The sequence below is a fragment of the Enhydra lutris genome, unplaced genomic scaffold, assembly GCF_002288905.1.
Source record: "Enhydra lutris kenyoni isolate GAN:26980312 unplaced genomic scaffold, ASM228890v2 scaffoldscaffold74, whole genome shotgun sequence".
NCBI classification, from domain to species: domain Eukaryota; kingdom Metazoa; phylum Chordata; class Mammalia; order Carnivora; family Mustelidae; genus Enhydra; species Enhydra lutris.
Window position 1 is genome coordinate 4,751,960 of NW_019154158.1, and position 25,918 is coordinate 4,777,877.

At 54.6% G+C, this 25,918-nt stretch overlaps 3 protein-coding genes across 5 annotated transcripts; 2 read left to right on the forward strand and 1 right to left on the reverse strand.

Moving 5' to 3' along the window:
• The first annotated feature begins 460 nt into the window (after positions 1 to 460).
• Positions 461 to 3,434, forward strand: LOC111160230 (cyclin dependent kinase 4). The gene is made up of 8 exons (XM_022523140.1): positions 461 to 694; positions 1,141 to 1,377; positions 1,528 to 1,663; positions 1,780 to 1,947; positions 2,082 to 2,191; positions 2,445 to 2,495; positions 2,631 to 2,766; positions 3,018 to 3,434. Exons 2-8 carry the CDS (start codon positions 1,160 to 1,162, stop codon positions 3,108 to 3,110), a joined length of 912 nt encoding a protein of 303 aa, XP_022378848.1. The 5' UTR covers positions 461 to 694; positions 1,141 to 1,159; the 3' UTR covers positions 3,111 to 3,434.
• Positions 3,435 to 3,486: 52 nt separating this feature from the next.
• LOC111160160 (tetraspanin 31) lies at positions 3,487 to 6,396 on the reverse strand. 2 transcript variants are annotated; one of them, XM_022523039.1, is made up of 6 exons: positions 6,173 to 6,396; positions 5,528 to 5,695; positions 5,193 to 5,273; positions 4,719 to 4,850; positions 4,291 to 4,404; positions 3,487 to 4,191 (listed from the first exon to the last, which is right to left on the reverse strand). In XM_022523039.1, exons 1-6 carry the CDS (start codon positions 6,233 to 6,235, stop codon positions 4,117 to 4,119), a joined length of 633 nt encoding a protein of 210 aa, XP_022378747.1. In that variant the 5' UTR covers positions 6,236 to 6,396; the 3' UTR covers positions 3,487 to 4,116. The 2 variants fall into 2 exon arrangements, with proteins under 2 accessions (XP_022378747.1, XP_022378748.1); XM_022523040.1 differs by lacking the exons at positions 5,193 to 5,273; positions 5,528 to 5,695 and having other exon boundaries at positions 6,173 to 6,351.
• A 2,361-nt stretch (positions 6,397 to 8,757) lies between these two features.
• Positions 8,758 to 25,234, forward strand: LOC111160164 (ArfGAP with GTPase domain, ankyrin repeat and PH domain 2). 2 transcript variants are annotated; one of them, XM_022523047.1, is made up of 19 exons: positions 12,641 to 13,805; positions 15,481 to 15,539; positions 16,119 to 16,206; positions 16,387 to 16,472; positions 16,625 to 16,772; positions 17,742 to 17,876; positions 18,154 to 18,263; positions 18,686 to 18,844; positions 19,010 to 19,096; positions 19,182 to 19,286; positions 19,922 to 20,084; positions 20,270 to 20,389; positions 21,609 to 21,737; positions 22,663 to 22,722; positions 22,954 to 23,102; positions 23,211 to 23,301; positions 23,423 to 23,645; positions 23,765 to 24,020; positions 24,203 to 25,234. In XM_022523047.1, the coding sequence occupies exons 1-19, from the start codon at positions 12,641 to 12,643 to the stop codon at positions 24,443 to 24,445; spliced, it is 3,576 nt and encodes a 1,191-aa protein (XP_022378755.1). In that variant the 3' UTR covers positions 24,446 to 25,234. The 2 variants fall into 2 exon arrangements, with proteins under 2 accessions (XP_022378756.1, XP_022378755.1); XM_022523048.1 differs by lacking the exons at positions 12,641 to 13,805; positions 22,663 to 22,722 and adding an exon at positions 8,758 to 9,005.
• Positions 25,235 to 25,918: the final 684 nt, after the last annotated feature.

The window sequence follows — 25,918 nt, forward strand, 5'->3', positions numbered from 1 at the left end:
GAATGAAACAAAGACACAAATGAGAATGTTTTCCCACGGCAGTGAAGCACAGAGGCGACAGCACCACCTCTGGCTCTCCGTCCCATCCTTCCGATCCCTGACCAGCATATAGAGAATGAGAGACGTGTAGTATGTAGTGAGGCTGTAGCAGCGCTCAGGCTCGGCCTGCAGCCCTGAGTTGGGAATCTGGGTGGCCCAGGTTGCCATGGCACCGCATTGGACTCCACCCTCTCTCGTCTCCTCCGCCGCTCGCCCCCCCCAACCCCGCCAGGGTCTGGCAGTCAGTCACGTGCGCCGCCGCGTAACCACACCTCTGCTCCTCAGAGCTAAGTCAAGGGGTCACGTGTGGTAGCAACAGATCACGTGGCTGCCATCTCCCCACTCCGCCCCCTTCCCCTCCCCGCCCCCTTCCTGGTCATAGCCTCTCCTGGGTACCCCTCTGCGCATGAGTGGCTTGTCACGTGCCCCGAACGTCCGGCTTTCGCCCCGCCCCGCCAGTTTCCGCGCGCCTCTCTGGCAGCTGGTCACATGGTGAGGGTGGGGGTAAGGGGGCCGCTCTAGCTTGCGGCCTGTGTCTATGGTCGGGCCCGTAGCGTCCTGCTGCCCCGTCCAGAGCTCGAGTGTATGGCGCTGCAGGATCTGGCTCCGCGGCCCCGATAACGGGCCGCCCCCGCAGCTCCCGGCACGGAGTGAGGTAAGTATATCCCCTTCCCAGGAATGGAGACCGTTTTCGCTCTCCACGGCTGCCTACGCGGACAAGTTATGGAAGGGTCGCTCAACGGCGGGAAGTGGGGCAGCGTGTAATTTGTGTCTTTGTGGTCATATGGAGGTGTCATTTTGGGGCCTGGATGTCGGGTCTTCGATGCGGGGGGTGTGTCGTGTGAGATGGAACCCTGTGCGGGGCGCGATGGTCCGTCCCAAAGGAAAAGGAATTTTTTATTTTAGGGTTTTACGTGGCTGGAGGGGTTGTGTTGTCATTGTGTTGCCTGAGGGGCTAGCCTCATGGAAGATTGGAGAAGGGACGAGATGGTGGTGGGGTGTCTTTGTGATGTCTTTTGTGGGAGTCACTTTATTGCTGTAGGTTCATACCATCTGAACTCTGGAAGGGATTTTCGGTGGCAGGGGTCTTTGTGATTGTAGGGTCTTCTCTGTTCTGAGAATGGCTACTCCTCGATATGAGCCAGTGGCTGAGATTGGTGTTGGTGCCTATGGAACGGTATACAAGGCCCGTGATCCCCACAGTGGCCACTTCGTGGCCCTCAAGAGCGTGAGAGTCCCTAATGGAGGAGGTGCTGGAGGGGGCCTTCCCATCAGCACAGTTCGTGAGGTGGCCTTACTGAGGCGGCTGGAGGCTTTTGAGCATCCCAACGTTGTCCGGTGAGACGGTGGAGGGTTAGAAGTGGGTAGTAAAGGGGAAAAGACAACTTTTGGTGGGGAGTGGTGGTCAGGAGAGAAGTGGGGATCCTGAGAAAATAGGGGGTCCAAAAGAATTGATCAAGTAAGTGAGTGACCATTTGTTCTGGCCAGGCTGATGGATGTCTGTGCCACCGCCCGAACTGACCGGGAGACCAAAGTGACCCTGGTGTTTGAGCACGTGGACCAAGACCTGAGGACGTATCTGGATAAGGCACCCCCCCCAGGCTTGCCAGTGGACACCATCAAGGTGAGTAGGGTGGGTAGACATAGAAGGTACATTGAGACCTTTGTAGTAGAACCTGTTTTGATTTCAGGTATGGTGCCTAGATTCTAGTTCCTCTGTTCCTTCCCCTTCCAAACCAGGATCTCATGCGCCAGTTTCTAAGAGGCCTAGATTTCCTTCATGCCAACTGCATTGTTCACCGAGACCTGAAGCCAGAGAACATTCTGGTGACCAGTGGTGGGACAGTGAAGCTGGCTGACTTTGGCCTGGCCAGAATCTACAGCTACCAGATGGCACTTACACCTGTGGTCAGTAGAAAGATGGGGGTAGAAGAGTGGTTGACCATAGCAGTTGAGAAGTCATGGGCTTTGTGATTTTAGTCAAGCCGTTGTGGTTCATCGTAACCCATAGGGTCCTAATGTACTTTTCCGATTCCTGTAAGGTTGTTACACTCTGGTACCGTGCCCCAGAAGTTCTTCTGCAGTCTACATATGCAACACCCGTGGACATGTGGAGCGTTGGCTGTATCTTCGCAGAGATGTTTCGTCGCAAGTATGGGACCCAAGTATCCTGAATTCTCTTGAGTTTCCTAAATCTCGTAATCATAAACCACATCCATTCCCTGCCTATTCTTACATTTAAGTATCACTGACCATTTTGTCCCTAACCAGAAACTCTGAAATGTCCTGGACTAGGAACTTCACATCCCTCGCCTGTCTGTACCCTCGGTTTTGAGCCACTAGCAATAATGACTCCACTACCATATCTTTGAGAATGACTGCTACCTGTGTTTTTCTTACTTTAGGCCTCTCTTCTGTGGAAACTCTGAAGCCGACCAGTTAGGCAAAATCTTTGAGTAAGTGACCAGCATGGGGAAAACTTACCATTCTGAATCTTTTTTCTGCTGAGCCCTGGGTGGCAATTGGCTCTGCCTCTGGAGTTGTGGGCTGGAGAAGGACCCTCTTGACCAGAGCTCTCCTGTTACCTATAGCCTGATCGGGCTGCCTCCAGAGGACGACTGGCCCCGAGATGTGTCTCTACCCCGAGGAGCCTTTTCCCCCAGAGGGCCCCGTCCGGTGCAGTCCGTGGTACCTGAGTTGGAGGAGTCTGGAGCACAGCTGCTGCTGGTACTGGGCCTGGGCATGGGCACAGGGTGAGGTTGGGGTGGGAATGAAGCAGTATAAAAAGGACCCAGATCGTCACGGTAACTAAGACTTGGTTGGTTCATGGGCTAGTTTTTACGGTTGCTGTGAATAGGCCATCCACAAAGAGGGATGTAGAAAACAGCCTATCCTGGGTATTGTTGGGAGTGAGCAAGTCTGTCTTATCTTTTTTTTTTTTGTCTTCATGGTCTTTGATCTTTGCCTCCCCTTCTCAGGAGATGCTGACTTTTAACCCACACAAGCGAATCTCTGCCTTCCGAGCCCTGCAGCACTCTTACCTACAAAAGCCAGAAGGTAACCCAGAGTGAGCAGTGGAGTGGCTGCGACAGGACTGTGAGAAGAGAAGCTGTCATTTCCCTTCCTTTGAACACTTGAGTGGAGTGGAACACTTGAACACTCCAGTTGAGTAAGGCCATCTTGGCCTTCATCTCTGAGGCTATGGAAACAACTCCTCCCACTTTTTACTGAATATTTGGCTGCCTTAATGACATTCCCCTCCTTCCCTGCCTTTTGAGGCTTATCCTTCTCCTCTTCCCTTATTTTCATACACCAAGGGGTATGTCCCTTGTTCTCCCCTTTCCTATCTTGATATTGGGATCTTTTTTATACAGGAAAAACAAAACAAAACAAAGAAATACGGTCTTTTTTTTTTTTTTTTTTTTTTTTTTTTTTAAATATTTCTTTCTCTGATGGGTTTTGCCATTTGGGGATTTGGAAAAACCATTTGGAAGATGGAATTTCCCTATAGAATCTTAAGAGATTCTCCCCAGGTCACAGGGCCTATATAGGCAAGCAGAGAGCCCCTCAACTGGCAAGAGAAGAAAAGGCACTTAAGTTGTTTCTTTGAATATGGAGTTTAAATGGCTTTTATTTTTATATTCACTGAACTTCCCCATACCGGGTCCTGTGTATTGTAAGAAAGAGTTCTTGGTGGTTTTTTCCCCTGGTTCCATCCCTGATTTACCCTTGAAGCCAGGCCAAGATGTGTTGAGGTGGTCTGGCATATTGAAGGGAAAAGCGGGGAAACAGAGCTAGGAATGACTCCAGCCCCCATCCCATTTCATGCATTCCAGGAGCTTCCCATATTCTCTTAGGGAGAGAGGGAGGAAGTTGTTCTTTATTCTTTATGATCTTGTTCCAGCTAAACACGTCAAGGCATACAGCCTGGCTGTTCGGTCATCTTTGGGGGATGTGGCAAAGGATCTTTCCTTTTTCTCAAACAAAAAGGGCTACAGACCCTAGGTTTTCCCTAAGGGAGGAAGAAAAGCTTAGGGAGAATAGAGAGCAGGAGAGATGTCAAAAGGATCTAGAGTCTTATAGAAAGGCACTGGGGTTAGCTCGAGGATCCTTCTGATTCCGAAATCTCATTGCTAGCCAAACACCAAGAATCTGTAAAAAGCAAAGGAAAAGAGATTATCAGCAATTCCGAATCTCTGGAGCAAAACCAGACAGAGAAAGGGTATATATGAGAGAACTGAAGAATGTTACCTCTGTAAAGCTAAAGAAGAGTCCAACACCTCCCAGTATTTTCAGGGCTTCATCTGAATGCTTAAGAAACTTTTCTCCACACATCTGGCACATGGAGCTCTGGCTCTTACAGATCTGAAGATAAAACACGTATGTGTGTTTAGAGGATGCAGAGTTGCTAGGCTTCCCTGTCCCAACACCTGTGGTGAAGGGTCCCAGAAATTATTTATTATTTGTGATCAGTATCCTACAGACTGAAATCCCACTCGACAAATTCTCTTAACATTTGTATCCATACCTCCCTCCCGCTACCAGCACATGGCCTCAGGGCAAGAGAGCTGCTAAAGAGAGACAATCACATTCAAACTCTTAAATCTGCCCATTTGGGCATTGTCCTCAATCAGCTTTCCTGCACCTCCCCCCACCCCCCAATCTCTGCACCAACTCACTGCAGTGCAGAAAGCGTAATCCTGTTGATACAGGGTTGTAAGGTTGAATAAGCCACAACAATCAAAACTTCTTTCCAGTTCATCCCGGGTCTTGTTGCTCATGACCCACCAAGAAGCATTGATAACATCTGTCTGGAGAATATAGGCAGAGGGAAGTCATTGGATGCTGCTGACCTTAAGAATGGTCTTACATCTTGCTCTTAGTTCAAGTGCCTCAATCTCCGTATTCCAGCAAAGTCAGTCAACATCCCTCAGAAACAAAGGTGTATTATACAGAAAATTGTAAGAATCTACCTTGGGTTCTTCTGGAAAATACTCATGGGAAATTGCCCAGGCTTCCCAGAGGAAGAAAACAACTGAAGAGTCTGGAAGCAGCGGGCCTACTAAGAGGTCCAAACTGGATGGGGGGCGGGGAAGGGGGGGCAATTAAGAGGATAGAGGGGAAAACAAGTACTTGAGAGGGCGTGCACTTACCTGTTTGCTTCGGTTAATAGCCAGACATGAGCAAGAGATTCCAAACTGGAAGATGAAGACCAAACCAAGGATGATCATGTACTGAGAGGAAGTTATGGGAAAAAAAAAAAAAGTCCTAGATTCCCTTATGTTGCACCTATAATAACCATCTGATGTCATCTGTTCATAGAACTTACAAAGCCATGTTAGTTGAAAACAAAACCATCAGCTCTTGTTTCATGAAGTATGGTAAAGGGCAGGGCCAGGAGACATGTCCCCAAGATCCTCCAAGTCTACCTCTCGAACATTCCTAGCCAGTTCAGCCCTCCCAAGAGCCCCACTTAAGGTCAGGATACAAAGAATAGCAGTACTTGGTGGTGGTTGACAGCACCCACCAGTCCGGCCACAGCGATGAGAAGAAGGAAGACTCCCACGGCAATGACTCCTCCGATGATGTGGATGCTGGACACCAGACCCAGACCCTTACCCCAAGCAGCCACTCCAATGAGCAACAAGCCTACCAGCTACAAGAAACAGAGTAGGTTACTTCTCTAAAGAACTCTAGCACAGCCAAAAGCCATAGAGGGAGTTTGGACAAAAAAGAACTGAGTGTGTGAAGGAGAGGAGGTGTTTGCGCCCGCCAGAGGTCAGAATGGCTGGGATGGGAGTGGGGGCAACAGGGATAGTAGAGTCTGTGAGCATAAAAAAGGAACCTTTAGCTTCATGCATCACTTCTATACTGGAGAAATAAATTCAGAGGAGGGCGGAATGGGGCTTTATTCCCTCAGCCCTCAGTTCATTCCCCCCACCCCCAGACAAACCCTGTGGTCACCGGAAGTCTCCCCTCTTCCCACGGAAGTCCCCTGGAATTCCCTCTTCGCCGGAAGTTCTCGGGAATCTTCCCGGCACCCCCAGTACACCCCTCTTCCCACCGGAAGTCCCCTAGAGATTCTCCCCACTCCTCTTTCCGCCCCGAACCTTCCCCACCTCCAAAACCTCACCATGTAGACCACGTTGAGAGCGCACAGCGCATTCTTGGAGCAGGCAAAGCCACCGCAAACCATCTCCCCAGCTTTGGGGACCTAAGTGGTCCCAAGGCCTTGGGGGAGGGTCTTGGGGACTGCCTTCTTGGATCCCGACAGCTTCTGTCTCTTTAAATCGAGTCCAGCCAAACCCAATCCTCTGCGCCTGCACCGTCCCACCCCTGCCTCTGGATTGGCGAAACTCGGGGCTAATCCAGGACGTCGGTGGCCTGAATGCCAATCAGTCTGCATTGCGTCACTGACTCGCCTGCTGGCCCCTCCTTAAGATTCTTTATTGGCTGAAACTTAAAACTGGGGGTAGGGCTTCCATAGATTTCTTATAGGGACCTGAGCCTAAACTTCAAAACCCCGGATTGAAAGCGGAGCTTTCAGTGGTCGCCGCTGGGAGGTGGCTGATCCGAGGGAGGAGGCTCAGGAGATCCCTAGTGGAAGAGGAGAAGGTGCCGCTTCCAGGGCAGGGTGAAAGGGCTCCTCCCCTCGAGGGAGCGCCCTTCCCCGCCCCTTTCCCCTTGTCCTGCAGTGATCTCATGATGATGCCATTGTTTGTTGGTATTGCATCACACTCGGGAACCCCGAGGAGCAAAACATCGAGCTTCTTAGCCCGGCCACGGAGGCCCCGGGTTGGGCACAGTAACGTCCAACAAATCGTCACCCATTTGCAGGTGTGTCCACTAGTACACACATCCGTTTTTCATATCCCCTCCTAACTGGGTGTGAATATGCTAGAAGTTAAGTGTGAAAAACAGCTGCCTTGAGCCAGGGCATTCCTGTATGTGACAAAGCCACAAACGCAGACCTGAGTGTGCTCGGTTATCTTCAGAGCCCGTGCCTGATCCTGGGCTTGCAAAAAAAAAAAAAAAAAAAAAAGTCAAAGGGAAGGTTCTGGAATATGAATAGGGGAAGGAAGGGTCTCCGCATTTTCACTCTGGGGGTGGGCGTAGAGGTTGATCAGTATGCTTATTATTGAATAAATGCTTTTCATGGAGATGGGAAAAGGCATAATTCCTCTTTCCCCCAAGAGAAATAGTCGCAATGGGAACACAAAAAACCTCCCTTCAACCCCACGGGATGATTTCAGTTTGATTTTAGTTTCTATAACTGCCGAGGCAGGAGAGTCTGCCAGTCAGACTGCATAGGTTCCAACTCTGCCACTTACCTGCCTGGTAAACTTTGGCTCCTGGTGGCTGTTTCCTCATCTGTAAATAGGGATAAATAACAATACACCCGCCTCTTGGGTTGTTGTGAGAATTGAATGAGTTGATATATGCAGAATGCTTAGGACAGGACCTGGCACACAGTCAACACTCAGTTATTTTCATCAGGCTATAAGTTCCAGTGGGTAATCCTAGCCTCCAATTCTCTTATCTCCAACTATACAAAGAGTCACATAGGTATAATCCCCTATCCTTCATAAATTAGTATCAAGAACATATGCAGAAGAGACATTTGGCAGGGCCAGAAGGTTTGAGTCCTGAAACAAAATGATTAGATCAAATTAGCCAACCCCCCCCCCATATACACCCTGCATCTTCATTCTGTCCTTTAATTCCTCATTCACCCTCTTCTCTTTCAGGTCCTAAATCAAGGGCAAGACAATGGTATTAGGAATAAGGGGAACTGGTTGGCAGGCATCTTGGTTGGGTGGTATAGTGAACAAGAGTACCAGAGTTGAAATCAGAAGACCTAGACTCAACAAGTGTGCCTGAAAGCTGGCTCAGTGAAGGGAGTGTGCAATGCTTGATCTCAGGGTGATCTTGGGTGTAGAGATTACTTAAAAATAAAATCTTAAAAAACAAAACAAAACAAAAAAAGACCTTGACCCATAGATTTGTTTCACCTCTTATCGGCCTCTCTGAGCTTTGGTTTCCTTTCCTGTACCCCTTGGGCCTATCATAAAGACCATATATTTGAAAGTGTGTCGTAAACTATTGTTATAGACAATTATTATGAAAGTAATTGAGAGAGCATGGTGGTTTTGTCTGGTTATAGTTGCTGTTCTCCTCCATAACCTGTTCTCTCCATAACCACGTGGCCTTTTGAAGCAGGAGGTGGTTACAGTGGGGCAGCTGACTGAGGAAGGGTTATGGAGCAAGATGTAGGTACACGAGCTCTTTGGATGTGATGGGTACAGAGTGGGTGGTGAGTACAATTGTGAGCTGAAATGCAGGACTGTTAGGGTGAGAGACCAAGTGTGTATACGTTCCTGTCAGAGTTTGAGACTGAACAGAAATCCGTAGGTCACCAACAGTTTTGGATTGCACCCAAGAGATTGGGACCTGGCTTGGCACATTTTCCTAGCACCAACACCCATCTTAATTAGCCACCTCCCACAGGAGGCTCTAGGATGTTTGTTAAGGTCTCTCCAACCACCTGGCTGAGGAATCCTAGGGGCTGGCTGGCAGAGCTCATGGGCCAACACTAGAGGGGGTGGGAGGTGCAGCAGGTAGTGCTGTCCCAGGCTGTGGGTTTGAAACTCACTAGTCAGGAAGTGAGGCCGACAGACGGAAGGGCGGGCAGGAGTGGGGAGTTCTGGGGCACAGCAGAAGGGGCCTTTTGGTGTTTGGGGACTACGGGGCCATGGGCCTCAAGGCCAAAGGTTGCTGTTAGCCCGGCAAGACAGGTCTGGGCAACATGCATGCCCAGAGGCAGCTGGCTGTCGCTGCAGTGAGAGCAGAAGTCAGACGACACGAGGTGGCCAAGCAGTCTCTAAGCCGCCTCAGGAAGCTGGCAGAGAGGGTGAGCGATCCTGAACTTCGGGACAGCATCCAGGCCTCACTGGACAGTGTGCAAGGTAAGAGAAGGGTTAGCTCCCACCCTGGGTGTATCAGGGACCAGCAGGGGCATAGAAGGGCCTGCTGTGTCATACATCACTTCCCAACCAGCCATTTCCTAGTCCTCTAGATGGAGCTGGGACTCGGGGGAAGAATACATTTGGACAGGATGGAAAAAAGATATGGGAGGTGTTGTTCTTCCTCTTTCCTCAACTCTGATCCTTCTCCCAGGGGATAAAAAAACAAGTCAGTGCTGAACTGACCTTCTTGGCAATGGAGAAGTGGGTGAGCATGGGGAAGAGAGGCTGTGACAGACCCATGGTAGACTTGGACCCTGCCTGGGAAGTCCAGGGCAGGAAGCAGTGTGGGGCAGGAGGTTCTGGGACTGGATAATGTGTTCATTCCCAGGACCCACAAAGGATCGGTGACCTCTTGTTCTCCAGCTGTAGAGAGAAACACACACACACTGAAATACACCATACAGAGAATCCCAGGCTCTCAGGCACATGCTATCACTCAGACTGTATGCTTTGCATAGCCAAAGTGTAAAGAAGTCCCCAAGACTCTTTTCGGTCCCCTCTCTTCCCCATGCTCCTGTTCCTGTCCTTCTCCCCACCCCCAACACATACACCTTCCGCTCTACCTCCTTAGTGCCATTAGAGCAAGTGATGACAACACAGGGAGGAAGTGCTGCCATGGCAACACCATCCGCCACATCCTCCTGCCCACCCCAGCCTTCAGTCCTGTGGTGGGGCCCCAGTAGGAACAGTTTCTCTCTATCCACAGGGCCCCAGCACTAAGGAACTGGTGGAACTGAAAGTCATCTCCAGCCTACTCTCCTCTCATTTACCTCTGAGGTGGCAAAGAGCTAACAAAAGCCAGCTATGTTGTTCCTGAAAGGTGTCTGGGAGAAATACATCCTTCATCATAGCCTGGTCTCCCAGCCGCTCCAGTCTTAGCTGCCTACCTGGTGTGGGGTGGTGGTTCAAGAGGCCATTCTTTCCATCAGGGACACCTCCTGCCAGACCTCTCTGAAGGTAGAGGCCCCCAGACCATAACTTGGGGAAGGAACATTTGGTTTGGGATCCTAAGGGGACAGTCTGATCCCCTTCCCATTGCCTTTCTGAAGCTAGTGTCCTCACCTCCCGTCCCCACCCTTTGCCAAGAACAATGGCTGACACCTTTCCTATAGCCTCAGTGGGTGGAAAGGCAGACCTAGGGGGAGTGGCCCTATGGGGCCTCCTAGGGAGGAACTCCAAGCCCCACCCCTGTAGGAAAAAAAAAGAGGGGGAGGAAAAAGGTTTAGTCCTGGTGGAGGAGTTCTGCTTAGCTCTGGAGGAGGGTGTGAGGAGGGGTGGAGGCTGAAATCTCCCAGAAGACTCCACTCTTCATAAGTGATTTGTTCCACTCCTCTAAGAGTCAGGATTCTGTTCCCACTTAACAGAAAGGAAAACTGAGGCCACCAAAGGAAGGAAGGAAAATTAAGGCAGAATTAGCAAATCTCCTTCACCTTCTCTTCCAGAAAATTCAGAAAAGGTTACTGAACGATCCCCTGTCCTGGGAATGGTGTCCTCCTGGAGTGGGGTGGAGAGGGGGCTGCTGACCTCAGGATTGGGTACAGGTCCCAGGGAAAACAAAGGGCATCCAGCATGCTGGTTCCACTCCCCCCTAACCCCCTACCAGGCCAAGCACACTGCGGGCTCCTGCCTCCTAGAGCCGCCCACGACAGCACTTATTATAGTCTCAGCTGCGTCAGGAGGGTGGGATGCCAAATTAGGGGAATGCTGAGACTCCCTGAGTCCAGGGAGGGGTCTCCAAGCCTGCGGGAAGCCCTCCCACCACTCTGGTCCATCCCTGACAAGTCTCAGCCTCCATTCCCCATTGGCCTACCCCCTTCAACCTTCTCCCCAGGATAGAGGACAGTGAGCCTTGAATTCCAGGGTCCCTAGAAGGTGGTGAACACAGAGCAGACAGACGTTTTCCATTCTATCTCCTCTTTAACCTTCTAAAAGAGCTCCACCTGGAAAACCTCAGGAGATGGAATGGGAACCCAAAAGAGGCCGGCTCCCACCACAACTGAAGGGGTCCTTATATTCAGGAGTACTAAATACCCCACATGTGGCTAACTAGATGCGAGGATGGTGCCTCCATTAACCCCCAATCCCCTGGCAGGTCCCTCCACCCACCATATACACCGATTCTCCTCTCTGCTTATCCCCGCTGATTCTGAGGCACTCTTGGAGCTACGGTTGCTATGGAGACTGGATGCATTTTGGTATGGGGGGGTGTCAATCTGTAGACATATTCCTTCTTCTTCCACCTCAAGCTGGAGCCTTTGACTCACTTTTTGGCCTGGGCTCCTGGAGTTCTCGGATCTCTCCCCTCCTAAGACACCCCCCTCCTTCCTACCCTGCTAAGTTCCATGTTTGTCTCCATCCCCAGGGAACACTTTACAAGTTCACTTTGGGACAGTTGTGCTCAAGTCATGGCCCCATCAATATACTGCGTGTGGGGGGTGGAGTGGGGTGGTCAGGGCGGCTGGGTGATGGGAAAAAGAATGCGTGCAATCACCTGTGGGAGACAAGGGGTCCTGGGAAAGGGATTTGAGGACTCCCCATTTCCTCACTTGAACTTCCCCATAATTGGCAGTGACCGCTAAAATCACTCCGTTTTCCCTGCAGACTGTCCATCCGTGTACGGATTTTTACCCTTCTCCCTAAATGCCACACCCAACAGTCGCATTCCCTAACCATGGTGTGCTAGGGGGAGGGGGCTAGATTGTTGGAGTAGGTGAGTCCAAGTTCTCGGAAATCCAGCCCAGGATTTGGGAGGGAAATCCAGTCCTGGATTTTGCACCGCCTTCTCAGACAGCCGAGCTGGTGGAGAGAAGGTGGGGGGGGGGAGATGGGGGGGGCGGGGGCCGCCTCCTCCTCAATGTGAGGGGAGCGCCCGGACACAGCGCGCATCCGGACCGAGCCGAGCCCTGGCGAGCCCCCCGGACCCTTCGCGCGGATCTCACGCCCCTTCCTTCCCAGACCCCAGACCCGTGGGTTCCCACCCCCTAAGGCTTCCCTCCTTCTTCCCCCGCCGGCGCCTGTATCTCCATCCCCAGCATCCTCCCCGCACCCCTGCGAATCCCCCGCACGACCAGCTTATTAGCTTCCCACCTTCCTTCAGACCCCCTCTCCGACCCCCACCCACAGCCCCTGTCCCCTGAGTCCCCATTCCCCGCCCCTGCCTCCCCCGCACCGGTTCTTCCTCTCCCCCAGCCTCGGGTCCCTCTTTTCTGCCCCCTTTTCCTCCCTCTCCCCTATTTGCCCCCACTACTGTCCTCCCCGCCCTCCTCCGCCCATCTCGGCGCCCCCACCCAGGCCGGGGCGCAAGGTCCGGCGCGCCTCCCTGGAGCAGCACCAAGGTCCCGGGGCTCCAACGGGGTGGGGGCGCAGGGCGGGGAGCATGGGGAGGGGGCGCCCCGTGTGATGGGAGGGGGGCGCAAGCGGAGGCGGCGGAGGCGGCGGCGACAGCGGAGCCGGGCTGGGGGCTCAGCGGGGTCCGGGGGCTGGGGGCAGCGAGCAGGGCGGCCCCATGGCCGGGCCCCCCTGAGGCAGTCCAGGGGAGTCCCCTCCCCTCCCCAGCTCGGGGGTCTCGGGGCCCCATGAGCCGGGGCGCGGGCGCGCTTCAGCGCCGGACAACGACCTACCTCATCTCGCTGACCCTGGTCAAGCTCGAGTCGGTGCCTCCGCCGCCGCCTTCTCCGTCTGCGGCCGCAGCCGGCGCCCCAGGGACCAGAGGTGCGGAGACCGGGGATCCTGGCAGCCCCCGAGGCGCGGAGGAGCCGGGCAAGAAGCGGCACGAGCGTCTCTTCCACCGGCAGGATGCGCTGTGGATCAGCACGAGCAGTGCGGGCGCTGGGGGCGCCGAGCCCCCCGCCCTGTCCCCGGCTCCGGCCAGTCCGGCACATCCCGTCTCCCCCGCTCCCGGCCGCCGCCTCTCCCTTTGGGCCGCCCCTCCGGGGCCCCCGCTCTCCGGGGGACTGAGCCCTGACCCCAAGCCCGGGGGCGCCCCCACCTCCCGGCGCCCCTTGCTCAGCAGCCCGAGCTGGGGGGGCCCGGAACCTGAAGGCCGGGCGGGCGGCGGCGTCCCGGGCTCATCCTCCCCGCACCCCGGCACCGGCAGTCGGAGGCTCAAGGTGGCGCCTCCTCCGCCGGCCCCCAAGCCTTGCAAGACCGTAACCACGAGTGGCGCCAAAGCCGGCGGGGGCAAGGGCGCGGGTAGCCGCCTGTCATGGCCCGAAAGCGAAGGCAAGCCCAGGGTCAAGGGGTCAAAGAGCAGCGCTGGGACTGGAGCTTCTGCCGCTGCCGCTGCCGCCGCCGCCGCCGCCGGGGGAGGAGGAGCGGCAGCCCAGACCTCTGGTGGGGTCGGGGCTGGGTCGGGAGCCCGAGGGAAGCTGTCCCCTCGGAAAGGCAAGAGTAAGACCTTGGACAACAGTGACTTGCACCCCGGACCAACTGCTGGCTCTCCTCCTCCGCTAACCCTCCCAGCAACCCCGGCTCCTGCCGCTGCTGTCACCGCCGCCTCCGCGCAGCCCACTGGGCCTGCACCTCCCATGACTCTGGAGCCTCCAGCTCCAGGGCTGAAACGGGGCCGGGAGGGGGGCCGAGCATCCACTCGAGATCGCAAGATGCTCAAGTTTATCAGCGGGATCTTCACCAAGAGCACAGGGGGGCCTCCTGGCTCCGGGCCCCCTCCCGGTCCCCCAGGCCTGTCTTCTGGCAGCGGGTCCAGGGAACTGCTGGGCGCAGAGCTCCGCGCCTCCCCTAGTGAGTAGGACCAGGGCCTGAGAACAGGGAGGGGAGGGCACGTGGAATGCCCAGCTTGGGGTGGAGGAGAGGTGTGCAGGGTTGAACTAGGGAAGCTTCTCTCTTGGGTGGGTGGATGAACCACAATCACTCCTCTGTCAAGGCCTGGGGCAAAGACTAAGCAGTCCTAAAAGGGGGTGGGTAGCTACAACGTGCGACGGGAGAGATGACTTGATTTCAGGGGGACCCAGAAAGCCTCAGCTTTCTGGGAAAATAATGCCCTTGGCCAGAGTGACTATAGGAAATTACTCCCAGAGAAGCCCCAGACCCCACTTCTAGTCTCAGCTGGACTCTGGGAGCAGGGAAACACAGCTTTGCCTTGCCTAGATGAACAGTGAAGGTGAAGAGGATGAGGAAGCCTCAGTTTCTCCTGAGCACTTGGAGCAGGTGGCATGAGAGTGACCTTGCAGGCAGTTTCTCGCAGGGGATCGGTCTTCCCTGGGCTGAGACCAGGCTAGTGAGGCAGCAGGAAGGGACTCTTGTTTCTTTCCATGCAGTGAAGGTGGATTGGGCTGGACGGGAGTGCGCGGGGGCTGGAACGTGATGAATACTTGAATGCGAAGTGAGAGGGGGCGGATAGGAGGCTTCACTTCCCACGCTGCCCACCCCGGCCCCACAGCCAAGTTGAAACCCCCAGGGGGCTGCCCAGGAGTGACTCAGGGGGACGGAACTGCTGCAAAGGCAATTCTTAACCCTGGAGACTTGGGAGGGGGTACCGAGAAGGTAGTTTTGGGGGGGAGGAGGGAGGTGTCTTTCTTTTTTTTTCTGGGAGAAAGAGTCTAGGGACTCTTGGTGCAGTTTACACTCCCCGGAGGGGAGGCGGGTTCGGAGCGGGGGCGGCCCCCGGGGTTTGGCTCTGGAGCGGGTGGGAGCAGATGGCTCCGGATCCCAGAGTTCCCGCCGCAGCTGCGGCGCCCCGGGAACGTCCGGCCAGTGTCAGGCGCGGGGGCTGGACCCGGCAGGCGGAAGGAGCATCCTACCCCCCGCCCCCAGGCCTGTGGCTTCTCTCAGCCAAGGAATGGAGCCCTTCCCCATACTTGTTTGAGAGGGTGCTTGTGGGGAGGATATGGGAGAGGGAAGCTTAGGCAAGTACAAGTTCCATTGCCTGGGCTGTGGAAAGCGGTCAGGGCCACCGTGCTGTTGACCTTGAAAAAGGGGAGGGATATCCCTCACCTCAGTTTCTCTCTTGTGAAATGGAGATTGAGGAACACCCATTCCCTCCCCTGTCCCAGCCCCTTCTCCCAGGATCTGCCTCGGAATCCAAGTCAGACTGTAGGAAGGAGACCCTCTCCCGTTCTTCCAGAGGGGAAAAACCCGCCACTGTCAGAACTCTGGTCCCTGGTCTGGGGCAGACTTACGTTTGGGGATGTGCTTTAAGGGAGATGCCAACTGAAGTATTTTTGTCTAGCTGGTTCCGTTGCTAAGCAACCACTGAGCGGCGGCAACAGCTGTGGGGAGAGCGGCTAGGATCGGAGGACTGGGGACCACTCTCAAACCTAGCCTTTCCACACAGTTCTCCAGCCCAGGCAGAGTCCTGGGGGTTAAAGGAAGCTGCAAAAGGAGGAGGGGTGGCTGAGGGATGAGGGGTGCTCCTGGGCTGGGAGCATCCTCTCTTACGGCTCCTTTCCTGTTTCAGAGGCTGTGGTCAATAGCCAGGAATGGACTTTGAGCCGCTCCATTCCTGAACTGCGCCTGGTAGGTAACCCAGTCCCCTGGTCTGTATGAAGGCTGAACACCCACGCATCGCACTCTCAACTCTCTCCCCTTCACCTCTTCCCTTCCCTCTCTTGTGGGAATGGGGGATGATTTTCTAGTACTACTGAGAGTCTACCTTCACAGCACATTCCTGGGGTTTGATATATCCTTACCATTTTTCCTTCTTTTTTCCTGTTTGTTCATGGTCCTTGTCCAGGCTTCTCTTTATTTCTGCCATCTCCCCTTTAGTCTTTCATGTTCTATCGCCTAGAATTGAGTAAAAGTTTCCAACCAGTGTCTAGGGCTGTGATGTTACGCCCCTCTCCCCCCTCCCCCAAGCACGGACTGGGTTGCTAAGAATCTTCAGCCTGTGGTCCACTTTGAGCTTTGGATCATTTCTTACCCCACTCACCTGATTTTCCCAAATGCTCTCTTCTGACCAACCATCATCCAGTGCCTGCAGAATCCAGCTTGAATGATTTGACACTGCCAATCTCTTTGAGTTCTCAGGAGTGTTCAGACCCAACCATTTGGCCTCCTTTTAATTCTCACAATCTCTGCTCCACAACCTGTTCTCAGGGTGTGCTGGGCGACGCCAGGAGTGGGAAGTCATCGCTCATCCACCGATTCTTGACAGGTTCCTACCAAGTGCTGGAGAAGACAGAAAGTGAGTTCTCAGGAGCCATAGTAAGCTAATGTTTTGGGTCGGGAGTCCAGGATCAATGACTAGGCAGCTGTGGAGAACAGAGGAAAGGATAAAGCCACAATAGTTTGAAATACAGGGAGCATAGGAAAAATTGGTGACCTGTGACCTCTGACCTACTACCACTTCCACCCCTCTGGACAGGTGAGCAGCACAAGAAAGAGATGTTGGTGGATGGACAGACTCATCTGGTGTTGATCCGAGAGGAAGCTGGGGCACCTGATGCCAAGGTGAGGAGTGAGATGTTGGGATAGGCAGGCTGGCTGGGGTCAGCACTGGCTAGGGGAGAAAGCTCTGGTTTCCCAGAACTCCCTGGGCATAGTGTCCAGAGGACTAGACTTGTCTGACCCCCCACTCCTTTTGCTCCCTCACCCCCCGCAAGTTCTCAGGCTGGGCAGATGCTGTCATCTTGGTCTTCAGCCTGGAGGATGAAAACAGTTTCCAGGCCGTGAGCCGTCTCCATGGGCAGCTGAGCTCCCTTCGGGGGGAAGGACGAGGAGGACTGGCACTGGCACTGGTGGGGACACAAGGTAAGGAGGGCCTGGGAAAGCACTGCTTTCGGGGGGAGTCCTTGAGATGACTGCTCTCACCAACACAGGTGAGAGCTTGGTAAGGTGTGGAAATGGTCACTTGGATTGCAGGAACCCTCTGGAAGGAGGCTTGGTCTCCAACAAGGGAGTCATTAAACCAAAAAAACTTCCCAGGGTCTAAGCAGAGAAAAGAGGACCCTCCAGGAAGACGGGGACAGCTATAGGAGCAATCTCCATTCCTCGGAGATGTCACCTACCTTGCGTTCTCACACCGCTATTTCCTGTCACCACCATGGCAAACACAGAAAATCTCAGGCTCTAGTGCGGATAGAAAGCCTTCTATCTTCCCCTTGCTACAGCTGGGTCAGGCTGACACCTTTCAAAGGAATATATCTCAAACGAAACAATGGAGAAAATACAGAGGGCAGAAAAGTTTGAGTTCTCAAGGAAGTGATTCAGGGGCTCTCAGATGCCACCAAGTCCAGGAGAAACTTTTCCAGTACCCACCTGTATGGAGCTGGCTCGACTTTCTGTCTGGATGCCTATCCTGCAGGAGTCTGCTTCCCCTCGCCACTTGCCTCCTGTCTCCTTGATGCGGAGTGGACAGTCCACCTGTTCCCCGTGGACATTCAGCCTTTTCCAAGGTGAACTTCCACTCAGCTCAGGGGTCATTGGATTTGCAGGGCAGGGTGACGGGCCCTTTTGAGTCTCAGCCATTTCAGACCTGGTCAAGAAATTCTGCTCCCCTCTTGGGTATTCTCTGAGGACACATATACAGAGCTCTCCCAGCCTACTCCTCCTGCAGCTGGACTTGTGAGCTGGGGCCCAGTCTTTAGAGAAGAGGGGGATATTCTCTCTTCGCCTGTCCTTGGTGTGTCCGGCCTGGGACTGGAGCCGGAGGGAAAAGCAAGTAGGAAGAGTGGGGAAGTGATGTCCTTGTCCAATCCTGCCCCTCTCCTGTCCCCTCAGACAGGATTAGTGCTTCCTCCCCTCGAGTGGTGGGCGATGCCCGTGCCAGGGCTCTGTGCGCAGAAATGAAACGCTGCAGCTACTACGAGACGTGTGCAACCTATGGGCTCAATGTAGACCGTGTCTTCCAGGAGGGTGAGTACGGTGACTCCCTGCGTGTGTGGGGAGCAGGGAGCTAGGGGCCTGCCTGCGTGGGAGGGAGGAGACATCAGGGAGGTCGGAAAAGGTTTGCTTAATAACCCCGTGGTCTTTCTGGGCTGGATGAGCTGTCAAGACTCCAGGTGCACGAAGGCCACGGTGACAATGAAGTTGGGGCCATGTTATCTCCTGGGAAGTTCTCAAAATTGGGCAACAGAGGGTGGTCTTGGGTATCTGCCCTGTTCATGCGTCCTTCCCCTCCCCTTTCCTCCAGTGGCCCAGAAGGTGGTGACCTTGCGAAAGCAGCAACAGCTTCTGGCCGCCTGTAAGTCCCTGCCCAGCTCTCCAAGCCACTCGGCTGCTTCCACTCCTGTAGCTGGGCAGGTGAGTCAGGGTTTCAGGGTCCACAGAGGGGCTGGTAGGATGCAGAGGAGGGGCTGGTGATCCAGGAACAGGTATCGAGTACCAACCAAAGAGGTCGAGGGTGCGGGGGGAGGGCAAAGGGAAAGGGCAGTGACACCATTTGTAGAAAGTTCATTGGACTGGAAGTCAACCAGGTTTGAAATGCTGTTTGGAATGTCCTCGAGCAAGTCACCTAAACCTCCCAAGGTTTCAGGAAAATTGTATGGCCTGATACTTGCAAAATGGAAAGCATATGACAGTGAGGAGTTTTATTATGAACGATAATGCAATCAAATGGCGATGAGATCAAGGAATGTCTGGAATTCCTCCTAACTAAATGTAACTATAGCTTGGTGGGGTGGGGGGATCTGAGCTGTTCTGCTGACTCCTTCATCCGTCCCCAGGCTAGCAATGGGGGCCACACTAGCGACTACTCTTCTTCCCTCCCATCCTCACCCAATGTTGGTCACCGGGAGCTCCGAGCTGAGGCAGCGGCGGTGGCTGGATTGAGCACCCCAGGTTCCCTGCACCGGGCAGCCAAACGCAGGACCAGCCTCTTCGCGGTATTGGACATGATGACTCCCCCATCTTCTGGCTGGCTGTTACCTGCCCATCTTCCCTGGTCCCTAAACCCCACCGTTGGGCCCTTTTTCATTCATTGCCTTCCCTGTCCTTCCATCAGTAGATTCCTCTCCTCATTCTCTAACTGATGCCAATAACCATTCTAGAATCGTCGGGGCAGTGATTCTGAGAAGCGGAGTTTGGACAGTCGGGGAGAGACAACAGGGAGTGGACGAGCCATCCCCATCAAACAGGTGGGTGGTCCAGGGGCTGGGGGCAGGCTGGACATACCTGGTTTTGACTGGGTTTTTCTCCCACATGTCTCTTTCCATCCTCCAGAGCTTCCTACTGAAGCGAAGTGGCAACTCCCTGAACAAAGAATGGAAGAAGAAATATGTGACCCTGTCCAGTAATGGCTTCCTACTCTACCACCCCAGCATTAATGTGAGTGGTCGAGATTGGCTGGGCCACACTGGCTGGCCTTGGACACCCTTCCACCTGTACCAGTCTGTGCCTCTGACAAAATTTACCATCACTTCTGGGGAGCCCTAGTCCCATTTTCTTAGGTTCAGCAAACATGTGTTAGGCACCCACTATGTACCCACGCTGGAGAGGGGAAAATAGAGACATCCCCTGACAAACTTGCAGTCTAGTGGAAGAGAATGGAGGAAGGACCTCCACCTGGTCTGCCATTCAGGGAATGCTTTCTTCTTCTTTATTTTTTTTAAGATTTTATTTATTTATTTGGCAGATCACAAGTAGACAGAGAAGCAGGCAGAGAGAGAGGGGTAAGCAGGCTCCCTGCTGAGCAGAAAGCCCGATGCGGGGCTCGATCCCAGGACCCTGTGATCATGACCTGAGCCGAAGGCAGAGGCTTTAACCCACTGAGCCACCCAGGGGCCCCCAGGGAATGCTTTCTGGTGGAGATAGTACTGGGCCAAATCTGGGGAACCCATCCCCTAGAAGCTCATTTGAACTCAGTCCTCTCCAGGTCCTCTCTAGCCCATACTATTGGCCGCTTCCCAACACCACCAAGGACCTCAGGTTTCCCACACTCTCAACCTCTGGTACCCCTCCAGGATTACATCCACAGTACCCATGGCAAGGAAATGGACTTGCTGCGAACAACTGTCAAGGTCCCTGGCAAGAGGCCCCCAAGAGCCATCTCTGCTTTTGGTCCCTCAGCCAGCATCAATGGGTTGGTCAAGGACATGAGCACTGTGCAGATGGGTGAAGGTCCTGGTGAGTGGGGCTCATGGCAGAGAGGCAGAAGAGTTGCCAGAGCTGGGGGATGAGGAGGGGTAATAGGGAAGTGAGGGCTGGGACTGGATAAGCGGGAAGGTGGGTGATAAAGAGGGACTACATCAGAAGTGTGTCCCATAGACAGAGGGGCTCACTGAAGCTTTATCTTGTTCTCCTTCCAACAGAAGCCACCACGCCCACCCCAAGCCCAAGCCCCAGCCCCAGTTCCCTGCAGCCACCACCAGACCAGACATCCAAGCACCTGCTGAAGCCAGACCGGAATTTGGCCCGAGCCCTCAGCACCGGTCAGTGAGGACCCACCCTCCGAGATCCACTATCTTCCTGATGTGAATGGGATGTGGGTGGGAAAGGAACTTGTGGTACAGGCTTGGAGGCTGGAATCAGTGCATGAGCAGACACACTGAGCGTCTACTGGGGGCCAGGCACTAAGCTCAGTCATACCGTGATTATCATAATGGTTAACACGAGTGGGTTCTAGAACTAAATGGTTAGAACTTAAATCCTGGCTTGCCACTGGGCAAGTTACTTGACCTCTCTGTGCCTCAGTTTCTTCATCTGTAAAGTGGAGATAGAGGTTGCTTTGAGGATTAAACAAACTAAGAACACTGTCTAGCACATAGTCAGCCATCAGTATTTGGAGTGTTTGAAGATATATATATATATGATATATACATACATATATATATACACACATACATAGGTAGAATATGTATATACAGTTGCGATTTACAGTTTACTTACTGTAAATATTTATATACATATGTTTGTGTACATTTTAATATTTATATACAAGTATTTATATATAATTCATATTTATATATAACTATAATTATATACAATTACTTTATATACGGTTTTATATTTATATATGATTTATATACATATTTATATTAACGTTACAGTATTTATATATAATTACAATTTACGGGGTGCCTGGGTGGTTCAGTGGGTTAAAGCCTCTGCCTTTGGCTCAGGTCATCATCCCAGGGTCCTGGGATCGAGCCCGCATCGGACTCTCTGCTCAGCAGGGAGCCTGCTTCCTCCTCTCTCTCTGCCGGCCTCTCTGCCTACTTGTGATCTCTGTCTCTGTCAAATAAACAAAATCTTTAAAAAAATTACAATTTACAATATACTTATGCCAATATACTTATGCACACACACACACACACACACACACACACACACACAAGTAAACTGTAACAGCAATCCTCACAGCAACCTTGTCAGGTGTAGATTATTATCCCCATTCTAGGGATGAAGAAACTGAGGCTCAGAAGATTAAGTGACTTGCTCAAGGTCTCAAGGCCAGTTAGTGGCAGAGCCAGGATCTGAGTGCAGGTCTGACTCTAAACCACTCATCTGCCCACCTCCCCAGGCATGATCGAGGGGGACCTCCTGGAGAGGAGGGGAACCAGAGCTAGTTCAGGGGAGGAGACAGGCTTTGGAGAAATCAGGAAATCTGTGGAGGGGGCAACTGAGGCAGCTGTGTCCCCCCTTCCTAAGACTGTACGCCATCTGGAGACCTGAGCCCCCTGAGTCGGGAACCCCCTCCTTCTCCCATGGTGAAGAAGCAGAGGAGGAAAAAATTGACAACACCATCCAAGACTGAAGGCTCGGCTGGGCAGGCTGAAGGTGAGGCCCTGGTGGGCAGTTCCATTCCCACCCCGGACCCTCACCCCCAACTCCAGATCCCTGGCCCAGCTCCTGCAGGAGGAGGACAAGTGCCTGAGCTGAGTGCTTGACTATCATTATCACTCTGCACATAACTTAGTGAAAAATAGAAGATCCCTCAGCTCCTGTCCTTCCTCCCATTCCCCAGGCAATGCTTTTTCCCCCAGTAGTTCCCAGTCCTGCCATTCCCACACCCAATGACTATCATTGGTCTGTAGTTCCTGCTTCCTCTCTTAATAACCCCCTACTTTCTGCTCTTGCCCTCAACCCCATTTATCATCCCAGGCCCTGCACCCAGAACCCCCTGTGGCCCTCAGTGACTCAGCACCTGACTTCAGTGTCACCCATTAACTCCTCAGCTCTGGGACTCGGTGACCACCAGGCCCCTGTTGCCAATAGCTTCTCATGATCACCAAGCTCCCTCAACAGCCCTTGACCACAGTGATCCCCATTCCTGCCCTCAGTGACCTCCCCAGGCCTCTGAGACTCCTCCGGAACCCCACGACCCCCTTGTCCCAGGCCCGTGATTAAACTTCTGTCCCCCTTACCTGTGTTCACTCGGATCCTGACCATCCCTTCCCTTCCCAGAGACCTGGCTCCTCACTGGTCATGATAACTGGTCCCCAAGCCCTGCTCTCTGCTGGGTGCTCAGACCCAGGTTCCAGATCTGCCTACTCTCATGGCTCTTGGCTTCCGCTCTACTCTGCTCCGGGGCCACTGACTTTAGTTCTGCTTTCTCTCCCCATCTGTCTGTCCTGCTTTGTCTCTGGCACTCTGTCACTATTTCTCTCCATCTCTCCATCTGCCTCTCTTTTTCTCCTTTCTTGGTCTCTTTCTCTGTTCTGCTCTCCATTCTTTCTCTATCTCCTTCGCTTCGGGAAACCAGCCAAGCGCAAAATGTGGAAACTAAAATCCTTTGGTAGTTTAAGAAATATTTATAAAGCAGGTAACAAGCGGGGAGCTGGGAGGGGCGCTCAGCTGGGGTGCAGAGGGGTGGGGGTGCCCCTGCCTTCCCCTGCATGTGCTCGGGCTTCCTGCTCTCCCCCACCTTCTGCTTCCCCAACCCCTCTGCCCCACTCCCAGGGGCTTGGGATGGACATCAGGGGGGAAGGGTTTGGGGAAGGCCACCCCTGTTTGAACTCCATCCCTCATGACCCCCTCCCATCCCCCCACCCAGAGGAAAACTTCGAATTCCTGATCGTGTCCAGCACTGGTCAGACGTGGCACTTTGAGGCCGCCAGTTTTGAGGAGCGGGATGCCTGGGTCCAGGCTATTGAAAGTCAGATCCTAGCCAGTCTGCAATGCTGTGAGAGCAGCAAAGTCAAGGTAATGGGTGGGGAGTGAGGGTCGGGGGTGAGCAGAGGTGAGTGTCTTGAGTCTGGAGAAGGGCTCAATACAAGGGAGAGTCAATACAAACCCCAACCCTTTCTGCAGCTGCGCACAGACAGCCAAAGTGAAGCAGTGGCCATCCAGGCGATCCGGAACGCCAAGGGGAACTCTATCTGCGTGGACTGCGGGGCCCCCAGTGAGCGCAAGGGGGCAGTGAAGGGGTCTGGGAGGGAGTGTGTTTTGCTGGGGTTGGGGAAGGCTGGGGTGCCCATGCTGCCTGCACGGCAGGGAAGCCGACCTCTGCACTCCCTCCCCAGACCCCACGTGGGCCAGTTTGAACCTGGGCGCACTCATCTGCATCGAGTGTTCTGGCATTCACCGGAACCTGGGCACACACCTGTCCCGCGTTCGCTCGCTGGACTTGGACGACTGGCCTCGGGAGCTGACCCTGGTGCTGACGGCCATTGGCAACGACATGGCCAACAGCGTGTGGGAGAGCGACACGCGGGGCCGCACCAAACCCACGCGGGACTCTTCGCGGTAGGTGGTAGGGAAGCGGGGCGCTTAGGGTGTGCGGATCCCGAGAGGTTACCCGAGTGAGGGGCAGAGGTCCTGGGTGGGGGGTCTAGAGCCCTTCCTGTTCATCTCTGGTCTTGTAGGGAGGAGCGTGAATCATGGATTCGCGCCAAGTACGAGCAGCTGCTGTTCCTGGCGCCGCTGGGCACTTCCGAGGAACCGCTGGGCCGCCAGCTGTGGGCCGCGGTGCAGGCCCAGGACGTGGCCGCCGTTCTCCTGCTTCTGGCCCATGCGCGACACGGGCCGCTCGACACCAGCGTGGAGGACCCTCAGCTTCGCTCCCCCCTTCACCTGGCAGCCGAGCTCGCCCACGTTGTCATCACGCAGCTGCTGCTGTGGGTGCGTGAGTGAGGACTGGGGAAAGGGCTTCTGGAGGGCTCCCGCTGGGAAACAGCCAGGCGCAGGGGAGCCTGATGTCCCTAAAAGGACCCTGGAAGCGGGCCTGGAAATTCTGGGGAGACGGCGTGCGGGTGTCGGCCCTACGGGGAGTCTTGGTGACGCGGCCGTCTCTGTCCTTCTAGTACGGCGCCGACGTGGCCGCCCGTGACGCACAGGGCCACACGGCGCTGTTCTACGCCCGCCAGGCTGGGAGCCAGCTATGCGCCGACATCCTTCTCCAGCACGGCTGCCCGGGTGAGGGCGGCAGCACCGCCACCACCCCCAGCGCAGCCACCACCCCCAGCATCACCGCCACGCCCAGCCCCCGCCGCCGGAGCAGCGCCGCCAGCATGGGTCGCGCTGACGCCCCCGTCGCGCTGGTATAGTTGCCCAGCGGGAGAGACACCCCCACTCCCACACGGGCCGGGCACGACCACATCGGGCGGACCGCTGGACAGATGCACCCACTCACCTCTCCAATCCGCACCCCGCCCCACGGGAGCACTTCTTTCCCCCACGAGGGCACAGCCCCCACGTCTCCCAGAAGACACAAACTCACCTCCCTCTCCCCAACGAGGCATGGAGACCCCAGCTCAACACGCCCCTCTCCACCGTTTCCACACTCGGATTGCTCTGTGTCTACCCGCTGGGTGTCTGCGGAAGCAGACCCCCAGTCGCGGTACCGGCTCCTGGGAGCTTGGATTTACCCGCTTGCGCCCCCTAGGGGTGGAGGGGGGAAGACCCAGTCCTGTTTGTGCTCGACAATCCCAAGGCGGGAGCACATACCCAGGCTGGCTCCTGGGGCGACGCCACGCCAGAGGGAGGGGTTAGTACGTGGGAGAGCTAGCCCTGGGACTTGGGGCCAATACCGGGGACCCCACCCCTTCCATGCTAATCTCACTGCCCAGTGAAGGGGGAAGGGCAGCGAGGGGCAGGACCCCTGCTGCCCAAGGGGGTAGGGGGGTCCCCAACCCTTTCCGTGAAAGGGACCATGAGGAGTGGAAATCAGGACGTCCCCCCACACCCACCCATGGATGGAAGCTAAAGGGCGGGGGGAGCCAAGAGCCTGGGTCCCTCCTCACTATTATCTCGGGAAGGAGAAGAGATGGAGCAGAGCGGGCTAAGGGGACAGGGGAGGGACCTTGTAATTTATTGCTTTTCTCCCCAACAAGGGGGCGGGGGCGGGCAGGGACTCGGGGAGGGCGTTTCAGGGTAGGGGAAGCCAGGGGTGGGCAGAGGGTGGGGTGGGGTGGGGTGCTCTCGGGTTGTGAGTGTCTGTGACCGTGACTGCGTACCTGTGACTGTGCAGCGCCCATGGTGATCTGGGGTAGGGGGCACCCCTGCAATGGGACCCCTCCCCCACTATTCTTCCTGTCCAGCCCCTCCCTCCCACTGGAGCAGCTCCAGACCCGTCCCTCAACCCCATGATCCCTCCCAGCCAGGGCTAAGAGGATGTGAGGTGGCTGGGAGGGTTTCCAGGCCTCCTTCCCCATCCCCAGGAAGGGGGTGGTGGGGTGGATTTACCTGGCCCAGCCCTGCCTCCTTTAATCAATCCAGCCCTTGGACCGTCTGTGTCAGTGGTTTCCGGTCTTTTTTTTTTTTTTTTTTTTTTTTTTTTTTTCAGCTAAAATATTTTGCAAAGGACCAGGTAATTGGGGAGGGGAGAGGGACGGGGGCAGAGGGAAATGCCCTCATCTCCTCTGAGGCAGATGGTGTGAATCTTCTTCAACAGCAATTAAAGAGGAAGTGATTTTTGTCTAGGGGGGAGCTGCTGGCTTTTTCTTGAAGAGGCGGGCCAGGGAATGGACTTGGTCAAAGTGGGAAACTGGAGGTGGGAGAGGGCTCGCAGAGGGTGCCCC

What these genes read in the sequence shown, in the direction of transcription:
- LOC111160230 (XM_022523140.1), top strand. Translation starts at nt 1,160, where the DNA reads ATGGCTACTCCTCGATATGAGCCAGTGGCTGAGATTGGTGTTGGTGCC. An exon ending in GAGCATCCCAACGTTGTCCG is followed by an intron (nt 1,378 to 1,527) that starts GTGAGACGGTGG and finishes TGTTCTGGCCAG; the next exon opens with GCTGATGGATGTCTGTGCCA. An exon ending in TGCCAGTGGACACCATCAAG is followed by an intron (nt 1,664 to 1,779) that starts GTGAGTAGGGTG and finishes CTTCCAAACCAG; the next exon opens with GATCTCATGCGCCAGTTTCT.
- LOC111160160 (XM_022523039.1), bottom strand. Translation starts at nt 6,235, where the DNA reads ATGGTTTGCGGTGGCTTTGCCTGCTCCAAGAATGCGCTGTGCGCTCTC. An exon ending in CTCTCAACGTGGTCTACATG is followed by an intron (nt 5,696 to 6,172) that starts GTGAGGTTTTGG and finishes TGTTTCTTGTAG; the next exon opens with CTGGTAGGCTTGTTGCTCAT. An exon ending in ACCAAGTACTGCTATTCTTT is followed by an intron (nt 5,274 to 5,527) that starts GTATCCTGACCT and finishes ACTTCCTCTCAG; the next exon opens with TACATGATCATCCTTGGTTT.
- LOC111160164 (XM_022523047.1), top strand. Translation starts at nt 12,641, where the DNA reads ATGAGCCGGGGCGCGGGCGCGCTTCAGCGCCGGACAACGACCTACCTC. An exon ending in CGTGGACTGCGGGGCCCCCA is followed by an intron (nt 23,302 to 23,422) that starts GTGAGCGCAAGG and finishes CTCCCTCCCCAG; the next exon opens with ACCCCACGTGGGCCAGTTTG. An exon ending in CCCACGCGGGACTCTTCGCG is followed by an intron (nt 23,646 to 23,764) that starts GTAGGTGGTAGG and finishes CTGGTCTTGTAG; the next exon opens with GGAGGAGCGTGAATCATGGA.